Source organism: Eublepharis macularius, chromosome 2 (genome assembly GCF_028583425.1).
Source record: "Eublepharis macularius isolate TG4126 chromosome 2, MPM_Emac_v1.0, whole genome shotgun sequence".
NCBI classification, from domain to species: domain Eukaryota; kingdom Metazoa; phylum Chordata; class Lepidosauria; order Squamata; family Eublepharidae; genus Eublepharis; species Eublepharis macularius.
The window spans coordinates 5,754,764-5,770,494 of NC_072791.1; the positions used below are offsets into that span (position 1 = coordinate 5,754,764).

Consider the following 15,731-nt stretch of genomic DNA (forward strand, 5'->3'; position numbering starts at 1 on the left):
AAATTAACATGTTTATGTATTTTATGTATGTTGCATTCTGCTCTGAGCCCACTCGTGGGGAGAGCAGATTAGAAATAACAACAACCATAACAATTATAGTTGTTGTTATTATTGTTATTCCTGGGGGTGCCAGAGTCGAAGAAAAAATGATTAAATACAGAGATCTGGCAACAGAAGCAATAGAAACCACCCGACTGTGGAAGAAGAATGCAACAGTAGTCCCCATTGTCATCGGGGCTCCGGGAACCATCTCGAAAAACTTTGCAATTCATATGGAAAAACTGCAGCTTTTTGACATAACACCCACAGAACAGCAAAAGACAGCGCTACTTGGAACAGCGTACATATTACTCCGATATCTGGTTGATACTTAGGTCTCCGGTGGAAACCTGTATCAGCTTAGCAAGGCCAATCAATAATGACATGTGACCTCTGCTTATTGTTGATTGTGTTTTGGATAATTTGAATAATAGTAATAATAATAATAGTAATAATTTGTTGTGCAGAGGGATAGAAGGGAGCTCAACCCCTCAACATGTGACTGTCGTCGTACTTAGAGACTTGAAAGAAAAGAGGACTCTATTTAGCAACACTTCTTTAAAAAAAAATCTTGGCTCTGTTTACTCTTGTTGATTTTAGGTGTCCCATTTTTTTTTAAAGCCCTGTACATCTTGAAATTTCAAGTTCCATTTTAAATGAGGTCTCAGTCTTAACTACCTTCTGGCAATCCCTGTTAAACCAGAGTGTCTGGTTTAAATGCTGGAAGGGAACTATGATAATACAAATGATTCCTATAAACGTTAGGGGCCTCACAGATAGCTGAAAGAACTAGCTGTACCTACAGTTTTCTGTCTCAGGAGGGCACGGCCATTGAGAATAGGACTGTGAAGCAAAACAGACAAGACAGGCAGGCAGAAGTCCAAGGGATATAAAAAAATTCAGATAGTAAAATGTCACGGTTAAGAACGAGCCACACGAAAACGTTACCGAAAGGTGCACCACTCTGACATGAGGCTTGATCAATGGGAAGGCCGGTTTTCAATAGCTGCCATGTCTGTGGTCTTGAAATCCCTGGGTCAGGACCCTCCAGGACGGGTCGTCGAAGACCCACTGGTTGGACAGCAGGTCCCTGTAAAAAGTGCTGCATTCTCCTTACTCATTGTTCAAAGGGCCTGTTGCTAGAGTACATGTGCAGAAAGCATGGGCTACATGCCTCTTGCCTCTCTTGATGAGTGTGCTCACCAAAGAGAAGAGGCAGGGCGGTGAGGCACTGGCAGAGAGGCGGCTCTGGGCTTGTTCCTTGCTATGGCTTGAACCCCCTGTCATCTTCTTCGTGTCATCTGGACTGTGGTGTCTGCTGGCCATAGCAGTTCTACTGCTGCCCCCTGGAGGTGTCAGGTGGGCCCTGAGCTGGCTCTGGAAAGCTGAAGGTCACTGAAGTGGACGATGTACAAATCAGACCAAGAGGTTTTAACTTGTGCTTTTTAGTTTGGAGTTCTTTTTTTAAGAAAAGTGTTAATAGATGCTAGTGACATCTGACTTCTGACAATCTCTATGGCACTGTGGCAACGGTGGTAAAGTAGCCAGAAATCTGGGCATGCCCTATAATTTGGTGCTGAAATGGCATGCCTACGGAAGTCGGAGAAAACACAGGGTCAAGTTACAAACTAAAATAAAAACATTCCAAATAAATATTGATTATGAGTGTGCACAAGGTTGCCGTTAAAAAACAAGTTTAAAACATATTTTATTTATTTATGTCATTTATAGTCCACCTTTCTTACTGAGAAAGGTGGATTACACAGTGTAAGATTCATACAGTCAGTATCAAGGACATTTCCATAAACAACGGCATTGGGTAAAGAAACACAAGTTTATTTCTTGCATTAGCAAGAAAAAATCTTGCATTAGCAAGAATTCAGTACAGAGTTGACGAAATGCTGAAACCGAGCATAAGCAATTCTAGGGCTGACATCAGACCACATGAAGCACAAGTTGCTCAGAGGAGCATATATTTAAGACAACAGGTAGTACGTAAGGCAACATAGTGCTGAAGTCTATGGTCCTTAACTCAATAACGAGCATGTGAGAGCGCCTCTCTACAATACATCCCTACTATCTGAGTAAAAAGCCTTTTTGAATAATTCGGTTTTGCATCGTTTGCGGAAAGCCAGGAGAGTGGGGGCTCTCCTGACCTCCTCAGGCAGGCCGTTCCACAGGGTAGGGGCCACCACAGAGAAAGCCCGTGTACAGGCCTAAATTAGAAGCTACATGCATCTGTTAAAAGTAACTAAAACAATCTCTGTATACTGAGGAATGTTTGTCAGGGATGCTTTAGGCTCATCCTGCATTGGGCAGGGGGTTGGACTAGAAGGTCTGTCTGTATGGCCCCTTCCAACTCTGTGATTCTGATTCTATGATGCTACAGTCCAGTGGCCGACCAACGTAACTGCAGATTGATGAAACGCACCCAAAGACATTGGAAACCAAGCCTCAGAATACTATATCAAGCGAAGGTCATTGTGTGAGTGCAGACTACAGCCTGCTAACCATTTGAATTGTACCACACGATACAAGTGAAAAGCTTCGGGAGCATTTTTATCTTGGTTTCTAAATGTGTGGGTGTGTTTGTTTAACATAAATATTGTACAATTGACCACTGAGGAAGGCCTGAGGGCCAAAATGCGTCTGGCCTGTCTTTGTGCCGCTCGTTGGACTGTTGCATCATCTGTATATGGAGACTGTTTTAGTTACTTTTAACAGATGCCTGTAATTTAGGCCCCAGTGTTTTTAACGACAACCTCGTGTACACTCATAATAAATACTTATTTGGAATATTTTTATTTTAGTTTGTAACTTGGCCCTGTGTTTTCCCCAGCCTTGCTTGGGTCGCGTCTGTGGGGGCTTCCCCCTCACCCCCTTTTCTTTTCCATTGTATGCCTATGAAACTCAGCGGACCGCTGGGCAACAGAATTGGGAACTAAGGCGGTGCGGTTCTGGACTCCAGCTGAACAGGCAGGGAAAGATTCCTGGAAGATGGACTAGGACTCTCGGAAAGCATGCAGATGTTCGTGCTTGGGCAAGCGGGTGTTTGCACTCAAGTAGGAACAAAAGGTTTTCCCCTCTTCCCTCCAGGTACAATGCAGAAGCCTATTACGATCGGCTTCCCGAGCTGAAACAAGCCATCGACCAGATCAGGAGCGGTTTCTTCTCCCCAAAACAACCGGACCTCTTCAGGGATCTGGTCAACATGCTGTTCTACCATGACAGGTGAGTATAGCCTTTTGACATCTGCATGGCTTGGAATCGGGCCTCCCGAATCCACTCGAATGTGTCCAACTCAGTGGGTAAAGTTTTCCTGGCTTTCCACTCTTCTGAGAATTAAAGCTTGTAGAAACAAAAACAAGAAAACCTGTGATATACTGACTAAGATGTAATAAGACACAGTCAATAGAGCAATAAAGCAAGGGAAACAACGAGTCCTTCTGTGGAAAATATTCTAATACAGAAATGTATAGTTCTATGTTTGTCATATACAGTCTCTTTATCCAAAGTGAGTACATTCTTAAAGTGCTACTGCAAATGGGTGAAGGATATACACACTGGAAACACAGAACACAAATAGTTACGGTGCTAGTCCTCAAAGAGTAATCATATTGCACATGGAAATATTAAAGTGCCTGAATAGCAGCATATAACAAATTCAGTATACAGAGCATATCCAACAATCAAACTTAAGTCCAACAGTAAAGAAGGTCTGAAAAGTGCTTATATCACAATGGTATTAGAGGAAATAAGACTTGACACGAAGGTTCTTCATTAAGTGGCTGTGGAGAGTGTGAAGAGCCTCATAATAACTCTAATGGGATATCTAGATCCCCATTGGCCCGTTTCAATATCAATCTTTTCCAAAGAGTCACAGTCAAAGAGCAATCATGTTGCAAGAACACGGAAGTAACAAGGTAGAGAGTTAGTTAATTAGTTGCGAAGTGGCCCAAAGGCTCTTGGCAGTAAAGCCATAAAGCTTCTAACAGTTATATACAAACACTGCAGCCGGTCCACTTCCAGTAGAGTGGATCCACTGCCCTCTTGCCCTATATAACTGAACGGCTGGCATTCACTTGTGTTGTAGATCCATCCTTGCTTCGTACTCTCGGGTCCACGGTTGTGAGGGCAGATCCTGTCCAGCACCACGTAACACTGGCTTGAACCCAGCCATGTATGCACGAAAGGCACAGAGAGTTTCCCCATGTCCTTCTCAATTTTTGCTGCCCCTTTTGAACCACAGAAAAAATTATTCCTGGGATCAGAGTACTTATATGGAGAGAGCTGCTATAGAATAATGGGTTAAGTGGTTGGGTTGTGCATTGGCACTCTGCCAGTTCTGTTCCTGCCATGAGTTCCGCAGGTGGCCTTAGGTAAGCCACTTCTCTCAGCCCCAAATCCCTACCTGTATTGTAGGGGGATAATACTCACCGCTCTGAGGGGGCACTCATCTGTCTAGAAGAGTGGTATATAAGGCAGTTGTTATATCCGTGTGTATCAGGGGTTAGGGTAAGGTTAGGGGTGAAGGCTGAGCGCTCACACCCAGAGCGGGACTAGATGGTGACTTTTTTTCCCTTTCTGATTCTTGGATCCCAGAAGATTCTTGCTGCATCAGCAATGATAAAATGAACAGATCAATACTCAATAGATCAATAATCAATAACTGTTATTATTATCATCCTTGACCTCTTCTGTTGCTTCTGAATAGGTTTAAAGTTTTCGCAGACTATGAATCTTACGTCCGATGTCAGGACAGCGTCAGTCAACTCTACATGGTATGTCCAGACGAGTTCTTTGTCCCGCTTTTCCTCAGAGTAGCTGCAGCTTATCTTATAAGGCTCTCTCAATTTCGTTCTCACAACTGGCCTGTCTGTTCCATAAACTAAGAGCTAAGCTACAAGAGACGAATTACACGAGGACGTGCGTATGAAGGGAGTCGCAATGTTAGCCGGAAAGCTGAGTTTTAGAAGAGATCGGAAGGCTGTGTCAATTTCCCCTCTCTACAGAGCCAGGGAGATGCTGCTCAGAGGGTTTGTTAATTTCCTCTTTGCCTCCTAGAAGGGGAGGTGAAACTGACAGAGCCTTTGGGAGGCAAAATGGAAATTAACAAACCCTCTGAGCAGCATCTCCCTGGCTCTGTAGAGAGAGAAATTGACAAAGCCTTCCGATCTCTCTTAAAACTCAGCTTCCCGGCTAACGTTGCGACTCCCTTCCCCTGCTCTCCTCTTGTAATTCGTCTCTTGTAGCTTAGCTCTATGTCTCGGCCCTTTCTCATGTAACCAGTGTACGTCTTCCACTGAATTGCCTCCACCCCCCCCCCCCAATCATAAGCTAAGCCCTCCTAAATTTATACTGTGTTACCAGCACTACTGTTTCCGGTCCAGTGGCAGAATGAGATAATAGCCTGGGATGACGTCTCCCTTTTCAGGAGGGGCGTGGCTCAGTGGTGGAACCTCCGCTTGGAATGTAGAAGGTCCCAGGTTCAGGAGATGTGAAGACCTCTACCTGGCACTCTGCTGCTGCCAGTGAGAGGAGGCAATTCTGCCCTCAATAGACCCACGGGTCTGCCTGGTGCCCTACTGTTGTGCTTTATCTTTACTCTGCTAAAATCCAGTAGAATAAGCAACTCAGACACACGTGTAATTAGTTTCTAAGAAAAATTTACTTCTGGAATAAAGGGGAAAGGTTACATGGAGAAGAAGAAAACGTCCTAACTAAACTCCGTCTTGCTTCTCCTCCCCCCCTTTGTCTCTCTACTGTCTAGTAACACCTATAAGACTAACAAAACGTGTGGTAGGGTATGAGCTTTCGACACAACTCACTTCTTATAAGACTAACAAAATTTGTAGTAGGATATGAGCTTTTGTGAGTCACGAGATCTCACACCCTGCCGCAAATTTTGTTAGCTTTATAGGTGCTACAGGACTCTTGCTCTTTTCTGCTGCTACAGACAAACACGGCAACCCGTCTTGCTCGATCTCCTTAGCCTGAGATACAAGAATGAACCAGATACAGATTGTGGCCTGTTGCACAGGACAGCGATTCAGCCTAAAAAAGCTTTTGCACATGTCCAAAGTCAATCTTTTTCTTCCCCCAGAACACCAAGGAATGGACCAAAATGGTGATCAGAAACATCGCTGCTTCTGGGAAGTTCTCCAGTGACAGGACCATCAAGGAGTACGCCCGGGACATCTGGCACGTGGAACCGTCTGACCTCAAGATCCCTCCCCCCAACGTGCCCCGGGATGTTGCTGACGAGCAGATGGCCAACGAAATGGTTGACAAGTTGCACATGTGAATCTGAAAGATGCTTAGCTCTGTTTGCATAGCGGCTGTAATGTACAGGGTGGGAAATGCACCCTTCCCCCAGCAATTGTTTAGCTACTAAGAGTAGTAAAGGTGATGGGCTCTTGCGATTTGGCTTCTAAACAGGGAACGGGATCTGAGCGCTTTGGGGACGGTATCGATGGGAATGAGTTGGGAGAGACGTACTTTAACCTGATTCAAGTCTCTTAGCCCCGCCCTTCTTCCCAGGGAGACCTGGGAACTGTAGTTCTGCACGGCGCCTGGAGTTCTGTAATAGAGCTGTTGACCTACAAACAACCATCATAGTTCCTAAGGTACCTTAGGAGGAAGAAGGGGAACTGGAGAACTGCTAATCGGAGCTGTAGGTTACTGATCCCTTCGCTGCAGTTGGCTTGTACTAAATAATGTAACGGAAGCCAAGGGCCGGGTCAGACTATTTTTAAAAAAGACCAGTTGTAGACTAATATTCAAGGCAGCTTACCATCTTACGCTCTTAGTATTACCGTACCAGTTCCTTAACATAGCACAGCACCCATTGGGGAAAGAGGGGGGTTGAAACAGCAGGGGCGCAGTTGCTTGAGAAATAGCTTGAGCTGTTTACTGCTCCCCTCCCACCATCTCCCCATGAGAGGTGAGCCTATATTCCATTGCCACGAGCCAGACATGGTGCTATACAACCGGTGCTATGTGTTTGGTCTGCTCATGCAGCCAGATCTGCGACGAAGTTGAGTGGCTGCACCCGCATCGCTTGCATACGCTTTAGGAAGATGGGTTAGGGTGAAGGCAGCATTCTGGGCAGCTAAGCTTTAAGGTTTAGAAGCAGGAGGGCAAAATATCTGCGGCTCCCTTCCCATAAGAAGCTCGGGGGCAGCTTTTGCTGTTGTCTCTGGTGTTGTGTCGGATCTACCCTCATGCATTCCTGAACGGCCACAGGCCTAAAATAAAGTAAAAAGCCACACGCTCCTTTCCGTTGTTTTTTTTGTTTTATTACGGCTCGCAAACATGTCAGAACGAGGAACTCTCCTCTGGGCTGGCCTTGACCAAAGTGGCTGGATGCTGGGCTGCTGCAGTCACTTGACGCTCTTGAGAAAATCTCTGTAAGGGAAGAGGAAAAGAAGGCTGTTTCCCAGCTCTGTGCTGCCAAAAATATCTACCTCCTGTGAAAGTTAGCAATGCGCTGGCCTCCGGAGTGTCTTTGCTCTTCAGTGGTGGGAAAGCTGAGCACCAGAGCTCTGAGGGGTTGGTTTTATGTCACAACCAAAGTTGTGAGCTAGACTGTCGCTCAGGCCTCCCCTCACCAGCCTCTCTGCTGATATAGGATGTCTCAGAGCCAAGCTACAAGTGATGAATGACACTTGCCTGGCAAGTGAACAGACTCACGTGTATTCCTCCCTGTTCACTTGCCCTCCACTTGATCAAGTGGAGAGCAAGTGAACGGCAAATGAACAGGGAGGAATACATGTGAGTCTGTTCACTTGCCAGGCAAGTGTCATTCATCACTTGTAGCTTGGCCCTCAGGGCACTCTCTCCACTCCAGTGCTCAGAGGGACTCCCAAGAAGCTGTGCAAGAGCCTTGAGGAAGGCCTGGACAGGGGCAGCTTCCATTCTAGCCCAGAGACACCTCAGCAGCCTCTGCCACATGAACTCCTCTTAAACACAGAAGATATCCTTGAGGCTGAGGAGGGAATGAGGGTGAGTACCTTCCCTGGCCAGGGCCCAGCAGTAACATGGGGTGCCTAACTTGTCAAGCTGGTCTGAGACAGACTGCCCTGCCCTCCCCCCTTCCAGAAGTTGTCCCTGTTTGAAAAAGGCCATGCGCTGAACCACCCGCCCTTCCCCAAAGATGTGGCATTCTGAGCTGCACCAGAATGTAAAGTATTAGATGAGACGCTATTCTTGGCCACCAGAAGGTGACTGGAGACAAAGTTCCCCTCCTCCAAAGATGGTTGTTGCAGTTTAAAAGACACCAGCCTGTGAAGGGAGGGCAGGAAGGGTTACACCAGGGCTTAGTTCTCGTGGCCCCTTCTTACATGCCCAGGGCGAGGCCGATCACCACTTTGGGGTCAGGTGGCAAGTTTCCCCCTGGCCAGTTTGATCCTGACAGTGTTTTGCCATCGGGGCATGGAGCAGGGGTCACTGGGGGTGGGGTGGGGTAGTTGTGCAGGAGGCTCGACTAGATGACCCAGGAGGCCCCTTCCAACCCTATGATTCTAAGGGAATCCCTAAGGGAAACCCTAAGGGAATGCACTCCAAACAATAACTCATTGCACAGGGAGGGTCTGCCAAGGCATCTGGGGGCTGTGATTCTTAGGCTACCCTGTCCTGGGTTAGAGCAAGAGGCGGCAACTATTATTGAGATTTATCAGTGTTTGAGGTGACACCAGGGCTGGGAACTCCATTTTTCATGATTTTCGCAATCAGAAGTAAAACATGAGGGGTTTTTTTTTTTGCTATCTTAGCCCCTCTCTAGTGGCTGAGCTGTTACTGCCAGAACCCCAAACCCAGACTGGTGAAGACGTTTATACACACGTGGCAGGGAGATCTAAAAAAGGAGATGGGGGCTGGTGTGTGTGCCCCTGACCACAGGGTAGGGGGGGGGCATGACTGTGCAAAGGACAGCATCCTCTTTTTGCCTGTTTGACTCTCTCAACGGGAAACGGAAGGCCTGGAAGGTCCAAGTGGGGTTAGCAAGCTTTCTGTTTCATTTCTATCACCAGGAGTCTTCACCCTAGTCCAGTCAGCTGTATTTTATAAGTAACTGAAATAACTATAATATATAATAATATAATAACATTTGATTTATATACTGCCCTTCAGGATGACTTAACACTCAGAGCGGTTTACAAAGTATGTTGTTGTCCCCACAACAATCAACCTGTAAGGTGGGTGGGGCTGAGAGAGCTCTGAGAGAGCTGTGACTGACCCAAGGTCACCCAGCTGGCTTCAAGCAGAGGAGAGGGGAATCAAACCCGGCTCTCCAGATTAGAGTCCTGCCGCTCTTAAGTGACTGACCCAAGGTCACCCAGCTGGCTCCAAGGGGAGGAGTGGGGAATCAAACCCGGCTCTCCAGATTAGAGTCCTGCCGCTCTTAAGTGACTGACCCAAGGTCACCCAGCTGGCTTCAAGTGGAGGAGAGGGGAATCAAACCTGGCTCTCCAGATTAGAGTCCTGCTGCTCTTAACCGCTACACCTAACTGGCTCTCAGTCCAGAGATTTGCCAGTAGAATAAAGTTAGTATTAGTTGGAAAAAGCGATTGGCTTGATTCCTACCTACCTGCCTAACATTACTGAGCAGCCCAGTTTGGATGTTATTCCTGGCACAAAACTGGCAAGGGGGCACAGAGTAGGAGGTGGTAGGGGAAGGTACTGGAGCAGGGGAGGACTTCTGTGGGGCAGAGTGGGTTCCCTCAACCAAAACAACTTCCCCCGTAGCTGCTGGGCTGGGCGTTGCAAGTTTGCTCCAGCCAGGAGTGCAGGTGGCCTATCGAGCACTGGGCAGAAGTGTCATACATCCAGGGCTCATTTTGAGGGGGAACCCGCAGGAACGCCGTTCCGGTAGTTCTCCAAAAAGGTCACATGTCGGGTGGCCCCGCTCACCTGATTTTTGGCCATTTGGGGCTCATTTCGGCCTGGATCAGGGCCGAAACGGCCCAATTCTGGCCCCAAATGGCCAGGATTGGTCCCGAAATGGCCAGGATCGGGCCTCTGACGGGTGGTGGATCACTCTCCCTCTCAGCACCGGCCCAATCCTGATAACTTTGGGCCCCTTTCTGGCCATTTTCAGCCCCTTTTTGCCATTTTGGGCCCAATTTCGGCCCTGAATGGCCAGGATTGGGTCCAAAACAGCCAGGCTAGGTGATGGCAGGGGGTGGGGCATACACAAATCAGTTATGCTAATGACATGCTTCCGGTGGTGTCAGGGGGGGTGGCATATGCAAATGAGTTGTGCTAATGAGTTATGCTAAATAAGTTCCTGCAGCTCTTTTTCTACGAAATGACCCCTGCGTACATCTATCATTCATTGTGCATTGACCTATTTCAAAAGCACCATTGCTGCTTAATGGCCTATTGCTGGTATATAGGCCGGGTGACACTTTGCTAGAGAAGAAGCCAAACAAACTCTGTATATTCTCAACCCACTGCAGCTTTCCCTCTGCTCTCAAGCAGCCTCCCCCAATTTCCCCAGGCCAGATCTGCAGGGCAGCCTTCGAAGCGCCAGAGATAAACCTGGTGCGAACCCGGCGTCCGCCTCGGACGCATCGCAGCGTGATTCAACTCACTTCACTATGGCAGGGAGCTCAGGGTTGAAAGAAATGTAGTCGTGTCCGAAGCCCTTGCTAGCAGGGAAGGAAATAAACTTGATGTTTTCTTTCTTCTGGGAGGCGTTGCGTGCAATCTCGAACAGCTGGAGGAAAAGACAGGAGTGAGACGAATGCAGCTGCATAACTCCAGATCAGAGCTGTAATCCATTAAAACCAGCGTGGAATACTCTTCTGACAGGTAGCAGCTCTCTGCCAAGGCCAGTGTAACCTTCAGCTTTCAAGAACCACAGCTGTCTTCGTTAGATGCATCTGTAGCATAAGCTTTCGAGAACCACAGCTGTCTTCGTTAGATGCATCTGTAGCGGAAGCTTTCGAGAACCACAGCTCTCTTTGTCAGATACATCTGTAGCATCAGCTTTCAAGAACCACAGCTGTGGTTCTCGAAAGCTTATGCTACAATAAAGTTGGTTAGTCTTAAAGGTGCTACTGGACTCCCCCTAAAGAACTAAAAGTGGGTTTGGTTTTGCAAGGGGCTGGGGCAGTTCTGCTTTCAATGCACATCTACTTCATGACTGGCATTAGCATGCATGAAATTGACTTTTAAACAGCATTTTACAAGAGACGCCAGTTTGGGGGCTTACAGCTGCAAAGGCATTTTTCCTTGTGACAAGCCCTTGAAGGATGCAGAAGCACGGGCCAGCCAACTCTTAGGGCGAGTTTGCAAATGTTCTGCAGAGGCTTGGCTTCGTGCCCTTCCCCCTGCCCATACAGTCTCTCCTCACCCCAAGGCAAGCTTCTATTATTTGCAGTCAGAATTGCCAGACACGGGTGGTAGCTGCTTCGCCGTAGTGGCTCAACAGAAGCGGCTTCCTGGAACAGACGTAGTATTCTTGCAGCTCACTGTTGTGCCCCACAATGGCTAGACAGAAATCCCAGAGCGAGGGCAGGAAAGCGCCCCCACTCTGTTTTCTTGCCCTGGGATCAACAGAAAGAGGCCCTTCCCAACACCTGCTACCCAAGAGGGAACCTTTCCCTTGGGATGCCCCTTCAGTTTCCATTCACGGAAACTTCTTGTCGGGCTCTGGATGACAGGATATGGTAGACAGGGCTCTGTACCATTGCAGCAAGAACTCCAAACTCTTGGTCAAATGGTTTTATTCAGAAATCCAGTCCATATATATGTCCATAGAATGACTCAGACGAAAGAAAGCATCTCAGTAGTGCACGTTCCTTTATAGGAATAGCAACTTGAAGAAAATACAAACTCTAAATACCCACTCATTCCCCCCCTCCCACCTAGACCACAGATTAGCGTAGGAAGTAGTCTGAGAATACATGAGAGTAAGCGTAATGATTTCAAGAAATGGGTGCATGTGTCTTTAAATGCTTGGTGTGAGATAGGTGAAGAGTGGGGGGTGAAAGAGAGGGATGAGTGAAGGAGATGACTGGTTGATGACTGAGAGGGTGGGCGGAGTGAAGGCAGCTTGAGACTGAGGGCCAAGCTACACATGACGAATGACACTTGAATGGCAAGTGGATTGAGTGGAGAGCAAGTGAACAGGGAGAAATACACTTGCTGTTCAAGTGTCATTCGTCATGTGTAGCTTGGCCCTGAGAGCGGGACCACAAGTGACGCCTGACACAGGTTGGACACTTGTCAGCTTCCCTCAAGTTTTGGCGGGAAATGTCGGCGTCCTGGTCTCACAGCTTTGCTCTCCGACTGCTGTCCAATGGACTTTTCAACTGTCACTTGTCCAACATTCCGCCAAGCTGCCTACATTTCCCATCAAAACTTGAGGGAAGCTGACAATTGTCCAACTAGTGTCAGGCGTCACTTGTGGTCCCGCTCTGAGAGAGAGAGAAAAGTTTCAATCAGAAGAAAGCAGGCTAGCTGTGTGCTGCCTGAATATGCTGAAGTGTTTTATGAGAGAAATATAACCTGTGTGGAACCTGAACTGAGCCTGTTTGTGAAAGGACACTCAGTCAGGGAAAGGGAGGCCAGCTGGGTGCTGCCTGAGCAGGTTTCATATTTCTGTGAATAAGAGTCAGAGAGGCTGGCTGTGTGCTGCCTGAGGAGTTTTCTGTGAGAGAAATATAGAGCCTAGAGAAAGAGGCTGTGTGTGAAGCCTTACAAGAGATCTGTGTGAATGAGTTTATAGGAAGTAACTTTAAGAACGAAGAACTACTTTTATGAAACCAATACGCTTCTTGAAAAATAAACATTTATTTTATTTTGTTATATCCCAGTGTAGCTGTCATTGCTATATCCCATTCATATCCTCAGGGCCACATAGAACCACGAAGGAGCCTGATGCTTAAACACGTTACCAAAGGGGAAATTTGAATAAAATATTTTGGAATAATATATTCCTGGTGGCAGCAAACTACCCAGAGGGTGTAAGGGGAAGATTAAAAGAAAAATCTACCCCAAAGAAAGTACAGGTCATAACAGTAAGCTATAACATTCCAGACAGTACGAGGCCACTTCTGTGAGCCTCAACAAAAGAACAGATAAGACAGCTGTGTTCCCAGGCTGCTGGAGAAACAAAAGCTATGGTTAGACCATTTGCAAAATGAAATCAGGGTACAGCATTAGCAATGGTTCCACACAGAGAACAATGGAATGGATGTAGGAGCACAGACATGACATTTCCTGTTGAAAAACAGGAAAATACATTACCTTTCTTCCATGGCTGACGGGTATCATGCCATCGTCTTCTGAATGCAAGATTAAGATAGGGCTGGATAGCACTTGGACGCTGCAGGTGAGAGCAGAGCTGGTTAGATTCTCCCCTCTTGCTTTTCAGTCAAGAGTCAGTTTACAGGTGCCCAGACAGGGTATGTGTGTGTGTGTGTATGGGGTTGAGGCAGAAGAGGGGGAATCCAATCGCAGCCTCCCCTCTATCAGAAGGTGCTCCTAGGAAAGATCCTCTAGCCTCCTTTGCACAATTGTCGCCAAGGCGAAAGGCTTTCAAAGAAACGCATTTCCTCCTCTTAGTATGAACTTCCACTTTTATGGACCTACTAGATGGATAGCCCAGATAAGCCTCATCTTGTCAGATCTTAGAAGCTAAACAGGGTCCGCCTTGGTTAGAGATTGGATGGAAGACCTCCAGCAAAGACCAGGGTTGCAGAGGCAGGCAAGGGCAAACCACCTCTGTTAGTCTCTTGCCATGAAAACCCCACCAAGGGGCGCCATAAGTAAGCTATGACTTCACGGCACGCTCCGTCAGATCCATTTTTCATGGCCCGTCCAAACAGCTCTCAAGGTAGTTATCGGAAGTTAACCAAGAGTTTGACTCATGAAGAAAATGCTCGTTTGATGCATCAGGCTAGGACGGGGGAAGACATGAGTTCAAATCCCCACTCTGCCGTAATGTGCACTGGATGATCTCGGGCTAATTGTTCTCTCGGTCTAATCTACCTCCTAGGGATGTTGTGAGAATAAAACGGTAGGGGAAATCCATGTATGTAGCTATGAGCCCCTTGGATGAAGTGCAGGATTTAAACCATGGTAGATATGCAAGTGTACATACCTGCAGATAATGCTATCCATGAGTAATCGTATCCACAACAGGGCATCTTCTACTTTTTGGTCAACTTGCATGGTGAACATTTAGATAGCCTCAGACCACTACCTGGGGATATCCCTATGATATCACACTCTTACTGATACTGCAAACCTCGGCTGATTCCAGACGGCCCTCCGCATCGCGAAACGTCGTGCGTCGTCGCGCAGAAAACGCGAAATATTGCGTTTTCTTGTGTGAGTTTTGTGCGACGTCGCGCAAAACTCGCGTGAGAAAACGCGATATTTCACGTTTTCTGCATGACGACGCGCGACGTTTCGCGATACGGAGGGCCGTCTGGAATCGGCCCTCCTCTAAGCTGTGCCATTTCGACTGAATGCTCCTCTGTACCAAAAGAAATCCCTGCGCATAGAAGGATAGCCTACCAAGGCAAAGTATTTGTGACGGTCTTCCATGTTCAGAGATTGGGGGAGGAATAAAGAGCTGCATTCTGTCCTGTGAATGTAATAAAATATGGCCCAGACACAGCCGTCCTTCCTCTATGAGACACAAGCCTTTGAAATCACTTGAGCAGAGAACTTTGTTTAAAGGACCTGATAGGTTGCATGTGCACCCGTTTCTTTTATGTTTTTTTTACGAGTTTTGTATAATAAGAAAAAAAACATAAAGATACAATTACACAACAACAAAAATAACAAAAGATAAAAGAAAAACTATGTCAACTAAAAAGAAGCCTCTGATTTTCTCTGCGGCAAATATTAGTATTTTCAAATTTTCTCTTATTCTACGTTAAAAATAAAAGTTCTCTTTTTTCTAATGTCCACATTCTTTAGTCCATACGTCCACAAGTCATCATATCATTACTATTTCTTATAAAAAGTCTATTAATAATAATAAAAATGACACGATAATAATAATAATAAATAATAAAAATAAAAATGACAAGACTAAAGCTATCGTACTTTGGTCACATCATGAGAAGACAAGATTCTCTGGAAAAGTCTAGGAAAAGTGGAAGGCAGCAGGAAAAGAGGAAGACCTAAAACAAGATGGCCTGACTTAATGAAAGAAGCCACGTCCTCCAGTTTGCAGGATCTGAGTGGGTCTGTTAGAGAGAGAACATTTTGGAGGTCTTTCATTCATAGGGTTGCCATAGGTCGGAGACAACCTGACGGCACATAACACACACACAATAATAATAACATTCGATTCATATACCACTCTTCAGAGCAACTTAACAACCACTCAGAGCGGTTTACAAAGTGTGTTATTATTATCCCCACAACAATCACCCTGTGAGGTGGGTGGGGCTGAGAGAGCTCTAAGAGAGCTGTGACTGACCCCAGGGTCACCCAGCTGGCTCCAAGTGGAGGAGTGGGGAATCAAACCCGGCTCTCCAGATTAGAGTCCTGCCGCTCTTAACCACTACACCAAACTGGGTCTCCAGTGTTTCCATTCAGCAATAAATGAACTTATTGTCTTCTCTCTAATCAGCGAAGTAAGTTTTGCCATCATTGCAAGTTCCAGCACCTTTATCAACCATTCTTCTATAGTAGGCAGTGTTGGATTCTTCCAGAGTACATTCTTT

At 46.6% G+C, this 15,731-nt stretch overlaps 2 protein-coding genes across 2 annotated transcripts in view; one reads left to right on the forward strand and one right to left on the reverse strand.

Annotated features, from left to right (window-relative positions):
* PYGL (glycogen phosphorylase L) overlaps positions 1 to 7,314 on the forward strand; it is a 65,441-nt gene extending 58,127 nt beyond the window's left edge. The window contains exons 19-21 of the mRNA XM_054970028.1: positions 3,136 to 3,270; positions 4,754 to 4,820; positions 6,143 to 7,314. Coding sequence (XP_054826003.1) covers positions 3,136 to 3,270; positions 4,754 to 4,820; positions 6,143 to 6,343 — 403 coding nt within the window. The 3' untranslated portion in view covers positions 6,344 to 7,314. The remainder of the gene's footprint in view (positions 1 to 3,135; positions 3,271 to 4,753; positions 4,821 to 6,142) is intronic.
* Position 7,315: 1 nt separating this feature from the next.
* The window catches only part of ABHD12B (abhydrolase domain containing 12B), a 40,203-nt gene continuing 31,787 nt past the window's right edge, over positions 7,316 to 15,731 (reverse strand). Inside the window, exons 11-13 of the mRNA XM_054970029.1 lie at positions 13,294 to 13,372; positions 10,632 to 10,756; positions 7,316 to 7,446 (exon numbers count right to left, since the gene is read on the reverse strand). Coding sequence (XP_054826004.1) covers positions 7,422 to 7,446; positions 10,632 to 10,756; positions 13,294 to 13,372 — 229 coding nt within the window. The 3' untranslated portion in view covers positions 7,316 to 7,421. The remainder of the gene's footprint in view (positions 7,447 to 10,631; positions 10,757 to 13,293; positions 13,373 to 15,731) is intronic.